The 10,191-nt window shown below is 35.7% G+C and overlaps 4 protein-coding genes across 7 annotated transcripts in view; 1 reads left to right on the top strand and 3 right to left on the bottom strand.

Moving 5' to 3' along the window:
* The window catches only part of LOC109583724 (scavenger receptor cysteine-rich domain superfamily protein-like), a 2,468-nt gene extending 664 nt beyond the window's left edge, over window positions 1–1,804 (bottom strand). The window contains exons 1-5 of the mRNA XM_019999168.1: window positions 1,717–1,804; window positions 1,475–1,672; window positions 1,088–1,420; window positions 874–1,035; window positions 539–832 (exon numbers count right to left, since the gene is read on the bottom strand). Of these exons, the coding sequence (XP_019854727.1) occupies window positions 539–832; window positions 874–1,035; window positions 1,088–1,420; window positions 1,475–1,672; window positions 1,717–1,768 (1,039 nt within the window). The 5' untranslated portion in view covers window positions 1,769–1,804. The remainder of the gene's footprint in view (window positions 1–538; window positions 833–873; window positions 1,036–1,087; window positions 1,421–1,474; window positions 1,673–1,716) is intronic.
* Window positions 1,805–1,841: 37 nt separating this feature from the next.
* LOC100635447 (Fanconi anemia group J protein homolog) overlaps window positions 1,842–10,191 on the top strand; it is a 27,288-nt gene continuing 18,938 nt past the window's right edge. The window contains exons 1-4 of one of the 3 annotated variants that reach the window (XM_019999157.1): window positions 1,842–1,955; window positions 2,117–2,786; window positions 2,876–2,988; window positions 3,096–3,196. In XM_019999157.1, the coding sequence (XP_019854716.1) occupies window positions 1,851–1,955; window positions 2,117–2,786; window positions 2,876–2,988; window positions 3,096–3,196 (989 nt within the window). In that variant the 5' untranslated portion in view covers window positions 1,842–1,850. Of the gene's footprint in view, window positions 1,956–2,116; window positions 2,787–2,875; window positions 2,989–3,095; window positions 3,266–3,370; window positions 4,442–10,191 lie in introns of those variants that run through there. The other 2 variants (XM_019999161.1, XM_019999163.1) reach the window with 2 other exon arrangements.
* LOC109583722 (uncharacterized) lies at window positions 5,845–7,818 on the bottom strand. The gene is made up of 7 exons (XM_019999166.1): window positions 7,509–7,818; window positions 7,118–7,450; window positions 6,913–7,071; window positions 6,577–6,870; window positions 6,481–6,534; window positions 6,262–6,427; window positions 5,845–6,212 (listed from the first exon to the last, which is right to left on the bottom strand). The coding sequence occupies exons 1-7, from the start codon at window positions 7,780–7,782 to the stop codon at window positions 5,945–5,947; spliced, it is 1,548 nt and encodes a 515-aa protein (XP_019854725.1). The 5' UTR covers window positions 7,783–7,818; the 3' UTR covers window positions 5,845–5,944.
* On the bottom strand, window positions 7,940–9,512 carry LOC109583725 (uncharacterized). Of its 2 annotated transcripts, XM_019999169.1 has the most exons (6): window positions 9,405–9,512; window positions 9,012–9,350; window positions 8,790–8,960; window positions 8,450–8,740; window positions 8,246–8,405; window positions 7,940–8,196 (listed from the first exon to the last, which is right to left on the bottom strand). In XM_019999169.1, exons 1-6 carry the CDS (start codon window positions 9,430–9,432, stop codon window positions 7,971–7,973), a joined length of 1,215 nt encoding a protein of 404 aa, XP_019854728.1. In that variant the 5' UTR covers window positions 9,433–9,512; the 3' UTR covers window positions 7,940–7,970. The 2 variants fall into 2 exon arrangements, with proteins under 2 accessions (XP_019854728.1, XP_019854729.1); XM_019999170.1 differs by lacking the exon at window positions 9,012–9,350 and having other exon boundaries at window positions 7,941–8,196; window positions 9,405–9,505.

Here is a 10,191-nt window from a genome sequence, read left to right as displayed (position 1 = left end):
CATTGAAATAATTATTAGCAACTTTAAGTGCTGGATTTCTAAGTTCTGCATGCAATAAAGCAATTTAATGAAGTGGACCATATAGAACTAATCAAGAGCTAACTACAAGCAGTTATACTGGTAACAAAATCTATCTATTTGAAAAAACTACTAAACGGCAAGTTTAAATTTTGACTGCATAATTTAGCTCTGCATAACTTCTAATAATTGCAAAATACCTCTTAGCTGCTTTATTGCACGCAGAATTTAGAAATCCAGCCTTAAAGTTGTTAATATTTTAATGCAGACACTTGCTAATGTTCCCCCATCTACGTCATTGCGTGACCACGCCCATCACCGGAAGTGATTTGACAAGATGTAAGGCAAAAAATTACAAGTTTTGACCCAAGATTTAGTACAGAAACAGTACTTTTTAATAATTTTAGCTATTTTTCCTATCATTCTCTCTTCATTACCAACTTATTCCAGGCAAAAAAATTTTGGGGTGCAGCTACCCTTTAAATAAGAGCATATTTTAAATTAAAGCTACAAAGCTAACCTTTTGTTACATTAATGCATGTTGATTCAGTCTCCATATAAGGGAACACAGCAGACACACAACATGTGTACACAGTATTGGCTAATAAACCAATCAGTGTTGCATTGTTGTTCTTTGTCAGCAAGCTTAGCTCAGTTTTAATATTCAAGTGCAGCTGAGGATCAACAGTCACATTATGTTTACAGTAAACTCTGAAATTGGACACATTATTAGCATCATCAGTGTATTCCCAATGTAATATAATATCTGACTGTTGGCTATTGACAGTAAGATTTGAAGGAGGGCCAGGAAAATCTACCAACATAATGTTACTTAATAGTGTAATCTAATTTTACCTTCACACATAACACCAAAAAAAGCTTCAGTAAATGTACTACAGATGTACTGGTTGTCTGAATCTGAACAATTAAAAAGAAACTTTTCATTCCCATGACATTCAAAATTAGCTTGTAATACTGAAATATTGGCAGGTACTGAAACACTAACTGGCATAGCTCCTATAGAATTACATCATTAAACACATTAGTAATACAATGAATGGGCTCGTACCTATTGTATTCTTTCCTAATTGTCTACATACAACTTGTGCCTGAGTAGAGGACCATGTTGTGCTACATAATGCATGCCACTCTCCATTTACACACAGCAATACAGCATTAGTATCAAGTAATTGTATCTGTCCATTTTGACAGACTGAGGTATTGGTACAATTACTAGCAGCAGCATAACTGCCACATTGGTGATTTGAATGATAATTTGGCTCATACAATTGATGTGAACAGTCTAAAATGTTCTGTTGTATTATTGGTTTATCAGAGCAATCAAGCCATTGTATAAAATGAGGTGTATGATGAGCAGAAGTTATGGTTTTCGCAGTGATCCCTACACATAAAAAGGCAGTGCACTTCATACATGTACAAGTTAATTATTCCATACCATTGTTAGAGTATTTGGAATATCCCATTTGTTGACAAGCAACGTCAGCAACTCTTTCTTGAGCATCACTATAAGCTGCACAGATATATCCCCATCTATTAGCAATACAAATCTGTACAACTGTATTGTTGTGTGCTGGATCATATCTGATGGCTCCTCTAGTACATGTTCCTTCAGCAACTCCAACTGCTACCAAAACTATGTTGAAAAATAGTAGGTAGTTGAACATCACGAAAATTTACTGTATCTTATCCAAGTTGATAAATTTGTAACTGCATAGATATTAGAGTACATTTACTTTCATTTACTCTATTATCTATGGTAACTGCTAGATTAAATCACCACGCCCATTTGGGCGGTCACGTGTATTAATAAAATGGAGGCTCCCAAGGAGGTTAGGAATGATCTGTATCCAATATCTGGCGTTCCTGTTCGCTTTCCATGCAAACCCTATCCCACTCAACTCCAGATGATGTCTAAAGTAAATTAATAGTAACTTTTAAATTCAGTGTAAAGCTAATATGGGTAGGAAAGTGAAAAAATTGTAATTTTTAACCCTTTAAAACGTTTTGTTTTTATTTTTCCTTTTGTTACTCTCTTTTCTTTTTAACCTTCTTCTCTCTTGTTTCTCTTCTCTCTCAGATTATTCAGGCTCTTAATAAAAGTGACAATGCTTTATTGGAGAGTCCAACAGGTAGTGGGAAGAGTCTTGCATTACTCTGCTCCACAATAGCATGGCAGAAACACAACTATGAATCAAAACTCACCTCATCCAATAAACCCAAACAACCCTCATCCACTGAACCCAATACTAACAATACAACCACCTCATGTAACAGTTCTATACTACCTAATGCTGGGGATGAAAATGGAAGGGGGACACTCTGTCAGTGTACATGTCATACTGATATTAAGAAGACTCAAGTTCAATCTACCACTAATACATGTCAACCAATCAATGAGACTATTAACTCTTCACTAGTGACTGATGTTCCTCCTAATACTATTATACCTAATACTATACCACCAGTTATTAATCCTCCTACTAATACTGGTTCTATTGCCACTGGTCCTGATGTAACTGAAGCTAATGTAACTGATACAATTACTATTACTGAAGCTAATGTAACTGATACAATTACTATTACTGAAGCTAATGTAACTGATACAATTACTATTACTAAAGCTAATGTAACTGGTTCTATTGCTACTGGTTCTACTGCTACTGGTCCTGTTGGTGATACTTCATGTACTGTTCAGTCCAATACAGCTACTAATTACCAAGATAATACTACTGCTACTAGTAATAATGGTATGAGTAACTGTTTATTATTATTGTTATTATTATTATTATTATTATTTTTATTTTTATTATTATTATTATTTTCATTGTTATTGAAGGTAAAGACACTACTGTTGATAATCTGCAAGATGACAGTGACAACGATGACAACGATGACTTTAAACCAATCAAGAAACGATTCCGTCCTCTGATCACAAACAAGAAAGCAAAAGTACCAACATAATAACACATTTATACATTCACAATCAATACATAGAATTCACTATTATGAATTCAGTGCATGTAGGTGTTATATTTTTGTTCATTTGTATTATGTAGACCAAGAGGTTCAAGGTTGTGGCAAAGGGTGTGGTTTATGATGATATAGACGAGTCCACTTGTGACTCACAACTCACTCCTAATGAACATGGTCACCCGACATGGAGGATGGTCACCCGACATGGAGGATGGTCTCTGTAAAAGAACAACAAGACGATAAAGAGAAAGAGGTACATTTACCCTCAACACCTGCCCCACTCTTTCTTTATCCTTGTTTACTGATTTAAGAGCTCATCATGTTGTGTGTACATTATGTGTTTGTCAGCTTTCCTTTATTCTTTACTATTATAAACACAGACATGTAAAAGTAGTGTGAATTTGTAAAACAACATAACATTCACATTCACATATACATGTACGTGTACACACATAACAAACCTACAATTTCACACGATCATAATTATATGTATTTATGTTTATAGATGCAACCTGTTTCTATTGTACCAGATCATAGATATTAGAGTAAATGAAAGGGATAGGAAACTTCCGTTCCCGGGAAATCAAGCTATTTACCCTAGAAAGCGGAGGAATCCGGATACTAGTATACTCTAGCTGTTATTTTTTTGAATATTTTCCATCGCCACAATGGGCGACTAGCCTGACTAGGCCTTAATTCGTCCCTTGTAATAGCAAAAGTATGCTTTGCAAAGACAAGATAATGGGCGGAAGACCCAGAATAACTCATCTAGATTCTGTATCTTAAGTCTCTTTAGTCATTACTCGTTCAAGCAGTGAGATAATGGTACCCAACTAAATACGAAAAATTTACTTGTTTTTGAGCATAAAATGTCGAGAAAACAAGCTTTTGGAATTATTAAAGTTGGAAGACCTAAAGAAAAGAATTCTTTAATAGGGGCTTGCTTTAAATCTTTCATTTATAATATTGCTTTTGAGATAATGGGGACCAAAGAACAAACTAGTACTTTTTTAACTTTTAATCGCTAATAAATGCAATAGAAGAGCCTAATCTTGTTATATTTGGCTATAGCATGATAGTGGTCTACCAGCTGATTACTTTGAAGTATCATATGGCACTGCAATCACTACTGTGTGAGTGCTATAGGTGAGAATCAGTGCTGCAGAGATGGAGAGAGCAAGTCTGGCCAGGGGTAACTAGCTTAAGTTGCTAGGCAACCTAATAATCTCAATGGAATAATCCGCCCATGCAACGGAAGTTTCCTATCCCTTTCATTTACTCTAATATCTATGACCAGATCCTCAACCATCAGCCCCTCCCCTTCCCCTCCCCTTTCCTCTTCTTGTCAGTCGTGTGGTTGTAATCCTAATAAGGATATTGATGGTCTTATCATGTTAATGGATATCCCTCAACAACCAGTCACACACAAGTATACTTATTATATACTTTAATATGAGGCATTTTATATACATGTACATGAACCATTATGTTTAAAGGTCATAAATGTATATCATCCATCATCATTAATGTATAAAACGAGACACCAAAGGTGCGTGGCCTCGCCCCTAAAGCTGCTTGGGATGTGTTATACTTAGCTAGCCTAAGCCAGTATATTTAAATGATATAGATCAAAAGTGCTGACAGCCTGGACTAAGCAAGTGTGAAAAGTATGATGGGACTCTAGAATCCCAAAAATTGGTAAAACGTGTTCATAAATTCCCATTAGCATCTCAAGATTTATCACTTATTTATACAGTATATTTATACTTATTGCACTCTCATTTTAAAAACATCATGGGTTTCACAACCACAGCTATTGTTGTGGCCACAATATCATAAACATGCTATGCAAAAAAATAGAAATTGTGCTTTTGAGGCCGAGGGATTATCATAACAGCTAGCTTCCTAGCTGCAGTTACACTAGCTCTTGCATGCTTGCAGAACTGGCAAGCTGCAGGGCCAACTCCTGCTTGGAGGCGTGGCATTAATGCAACAAGACCATGTGAGAGGGAAGCTTCACGTTTTTTTCTCTTCTTCTAAGCGCTATATGATGTTATAATGGCACAAATACTGTTGCCTAGATAGATTGAGTGACTTAAGAGAGTTTAGGATCCTTAGACTAGCCATGGACTAGCGAACTACTGCTACAGCACTTTACTCGGGATGAAATTCGAGTAGCTATAACTCACCAAAAAGGAAGATTTAAAGAGTCCCACACATATTAAATAAATAAATAGCCTTGATCTACTGGGAAAGAGTCTCATTTACATCCAGAGTACTACCGCTATTGCTGGGCATTTTCTCGTGAGTTAAAAAGCTTGTACTACCTAGAGCTGTTCTCGAAACATCTCGAAGCAGTAAAGCAAGACTTTTCCTAACAGAAGAGAAGCTCTCACAGGTTTAGAGCACGCGATTGTAAAGATATACATTCTCAAAGACAAAATCTAGCACACAGAATGAATGAATGACAGACAGACAAACCGAGTACCTAGTCCTCGCCTACGCAAAGCTGGGCGAGGCCAACAATACGTGTTGTTTATACATACATGTATGTTTATGTTCACAGAAGCAGGTACATGTACTTGGAGATTTTGTGTACATGTATATCAGAAACAGTCTTTATTAAAGTACTGAAATTGAATGGGTCTCCATTACATGTTGTATTGTGTTGTGTTATTATGTACCAAAAGCACCTCCAGTACATTATATTGCATAAAGGTACATGTTGTAGCACAATTTTTACATTATAATGCTTATAGATCTATGTCTATGTGCATTCACTATCTGTTAATTTGTAACCAGACCAAGAGCTTTCATGGGTGCAACACAAACTTAATTTATACCATTTGTATTAGCTATGCATTATAATAGCAACAAAATTATAAAATAGTTGATGGAATATAAAATGATTATTAATATTTTCATGACGAAGTTAATTCCTTTGTAACTTGTCATAGTTATCAGTTTCTTCCTCAGTTTCAGCCAGAGAATAAACTGGATCACCATTAACAGTCATTATATTCACATCAATAGGACTCTCATAATCATTAGCATCAGGAATTGCAGGATCCCTCCCATTGGAAAACGGCTCAAATTGATTTTGCGACAGATCAGAATAAATCCCAATATTCTGAGTCTGACCTCTTGACTGATGGTAAACAGTGGATGTGACATTTACATTATCACTTTGTAATGATGACCTTTATAAGTAATACCATATACTTATATAAGTAAAGTATTTGATTATACCTTTTGTTAGGCTTAAATTGTTTGTCTTTACTTCTTCTTGTAATGACAATTTTGATAATCAATAGTAAGATAATAACAAACACTGCACTGATAATGATACCAATGAATATTCCACCAATCCATGAGATAGCTCCATTTGATGATGATGATGCTACAGTAGCAGTAGCTGTAACAAAATACACAATAATGAAACCATTAATTTTATATTCTTTAAGTTACCAGCAGGAGTAGATGATAATGTAGAAGAATTGCTAGAGCCAGCTTCTTGAAACCCTGCAAATAGAATATATTTTAAATTAAAATTACAAAGCTGACCTTTTGTTACATTAATGCATGTCGATTCAGTCTCCATATAAGGGAATACAGCAGACACACAGCATGTGTACACAGTATTGGCTAATAAACCAATCAGTGCTGCACTGTTGTTCTTTGTCAGCAAGCTTAGCTCAGTTTTGATATTCAAGTGCAGCTGAGGATCAACAATCTTGTTATGTTTACAGTAAACACTGAAATTGGACACACCATTAGCATCATCAGTATATTCCCAATGTAATATAATATCTGACTGTTGGTTATTGACAGTAAGATTTGAAGGAGGACCAGGCAAATCTATGAGTAGAATAATTATTTAACAATAGAATCAAACTTTACCTTGACACATAACACCAGCTACAGTTTCAGTAAAAGAATTACTACAGGTGTACTGGCTGTCTGAATCTGTGCAGTTACAAAGAAACTTTTCATTCCCATGACATTCAAAATTAGCTGGTAATACTGAATAATTGGCAGGCACTGGGACTGTGATAGCTCCTACAATTATTATACACATATCATACAGAATGAGCTTCTTCTATACCTTTTGTATTCTTTCCTAATTGTCTACATACAACTTGTGCTTGAGTAGAGGACCATGTTGTACTACATAATGCATACCACTCTCCATTTACACACAGCAATACAGCATTAGTATCAAGTAATTGTATCTGTCCATTTTGACAGACTGAGGTATTGATACAATTACTGGCAGCAATATAGTAGTTAGGACATGTCAGATTGGGCCGATAGCGATAGCTATAAACTTGATGCGAGCAATCTAAAATGCTCTGCTGTGGAATTGGTTTATCTGAACAATAAATCCATCCAATAAAACTAGGTTTAGGAGCAGGATTTAATCTTATCCGAGTGATGCCTACATGATGGCACATCATAACAAAAAAAATCAACTTAAACATAATATATACATGTACCAGTATCAGATTCAGAGTGTCTAGAATATCCCATCTGTTGGCAGATTATGTTAGCTATTCTTTGCCTGGTTTCTTTATTATTGTCTGTACAGATGTATCCCCATCTATTATTAAAACATATCTGTACAACTGTATTACTGTATTCTGGATCATATCTGATGGCTCCTTTAGTGCATGTTCCTTCAGCAAATTCAACTGCCACAACAGCTATGCTGACACAGATAAGGAAGTGGGCCAACTGGTACCTCTTGAACAACATATTGAAATGTACCATAGTTTACAGCTTTCTAGGAAGTTACTGAGCTATTGCATGTGCATGTTGCTGTATGCTTATATACACACGTACACCAGCTATGATAACCACACCCATTGAGCAGTCAGTGAGTCACATGATGCGTATAAAATGTACAATAATGGTAATAAAACTGAAATACACTTTAACATTAAAAATTAATGCCCCAGTTAATTCCTTTGTAACTTGTCATAGTTACCAGTTTCTTCCTCAGTTTCAGCCAGTGAATAAACTGGATCATCATTAACAGTCATTCTATTCACATCAACAGGACTCTCATAATCATTAGTACAAGAAATTGCAGGATCCCTCCTATTAGAAAAAGGCTCGAAATAATTTTGCGACAGTTCAGAATAAACTCCAATATTTTGACCATTATCATTTTGTATTGATGACCTTTAAAAGTAATACCATTATAGTGTTATAAAATAAAGTAGTTGATTACCTATTGTTGGGTTTAAATTGTTTGTCTTTACTTCTTCTTGTAATGACAATTTTGATAATCAATAATAAGATAATAACAAACACTGCACTGATAATGATACCAATAAATATTCCCCCAATCCATGGGATAGTTCGATTTGATGATGATGGTGTGGCACTAGCTAAATATAGAATAATTTTAAAGTTAAAATAATTAAAAGCTCACCTTTTGTTACATTAATGCATGTTGATTCAGTTTCCATATAAGGGAATACAGCAGACACACAGCATGTGTACACAGTATTGGCTAATAAACCAATCAGTGTTGCATTGTTGTTCTTTGTCAGCAAGCTTAGCTCAGTTTTGAAATTTAAGTGCAGTTGAGGATCAATAGTCCTATTATGCTTACAGTAAACACTGAAATTAGACACATTATTAGCATCATCATATTCCCAATGTAATATAATATCTGACTGTTGGGTATTGACAGTAAGACTTGAAGGATGGCCAGGCAAGCCTATAAATAAAATATTACCAAAATTAATAATAATACAATCAAACTTTACTTTGACATGTAACACCAGCAACAGTGATTTCAGTTTGAGATATTAGATTATCACAGGAGAATGAGCGATGATCTGAACAGTTGTAAAGAAACTTTTCATATCCATAACATTCAAACTTAGCTTGTAAAACTGAAATATTGGCAGGTACTGAAACATTAACTGGCATAGCTCCTACAATAACATTTGTACACAACTCATCATAATGCATTAGTATCTGTATACCTTGTGCATTCTTTCCTAATTGTCTACATACAACTTGTGCTTGAGTATAGGACCATGATGTACCACATAATGCATGCCACTCTCCATTTACACACAGAAATATAGCATTAGTATCAAGTAATTGTATCTGTCCATTTTGACAGACTGAGGTATTGGTACAATTACTAGCAGCAATATAGTGGTTGTAGTTATCAGAACAAATTGAATCGGAATAAGCTGGCTCATAAACTAGATATGAACAATCTAAAATGCTCTGCTGTGAAATTGGTTTATCTGAGCAATAAAGCCATCCTATAAAACCAGGTTTAGGAGCAGGTTCTATTTTTATCTGATTGATCCCTATCACGTGGCAAATCATGACATGAAATCAATCAATTTAACATCAGTACATACCAGTATCTAAGTGTCTAGAATATCCCATCTGTTGACAGATTACATTAGCTATTCTTTTCCTTTGACTTTCACTACTGCTTGCACAGATATATCCCCATCTATTATTGGCCTCGCCCAGCTTTGCGTAGGCGAGGACTAGGTACTCGGTTTGTCTGTCTGTGTTTCATTACCCGAGACCGCGTAGGCGTTGGTCGAGGGTAAAGCAGTCGTCCTGTCTGTGTGTTCGCTTTGACCTCCACTTTTGAGCTGACACTGCTTTCTTGTCTTGTCCTAGAGAGTCTTATAATCAACACTGGCTCTAGAAAAAGTTATTCTCTGTCTTGGGAATCCTTGATTTGTCTTTTCCGTGGTAAAAGAAGCTGGCAAAGTCGCCAAACGTAGTCGGCTCTCCTGCAGCTCTTTCGTAGTGAAAGCAAAAGAGCAACAGGGCAGATAAAACAATAAAGCAAAGCCTCATCTTTCATTAATATGAGAGGAATTGCTCCACAATCTTCTTCGTTTTAAAGATATGATAGCCCAAACTTTCATACCTTGTGAGTTTAGACGAGGCTCTCTTCTCCCGAAGTAGCGGCCAGAGTCTTTTAACATTAGGGACTAGATAGCAGTTTGTATGCAACAAATAGAGCCTAACAAATGTATGCTAAACTGTTTAAAAGTCGAGAAAAACTAAAGCTTTCTTCACCACTCTAGGGCCATGTGCCACCATTTACTGTGTGTGCGGGTGGAGCATGGCTTGATTGAGCCACACCTTCATTGCAGCCACACCTTTACATTGCTGCAGCTAGCA

The sequence above is a fragment of the Amphimedon queenslandica genome, unplaced genomic scaffold (genome assembly GCF_000090795.2).
Source record: "Amphimedon queenslandica unplaced genomic scaffold, v1.1 AMPQUscaffold_13286, whole genome shotgun sequence".
Classification (NCBI taxonomy): domain Eukaryota; kingdom Metazoa; phylum Porifera; class Demospongiae; order Haplosclerida; family Niphatidae; genus Amphimedon; species Amphimedon queenslandica.
The sequence above is the reverse complement of the archived record's forward strand: the minus strand, read 5'-3'. Positions and strand labels throughout refer to the sequence as shown.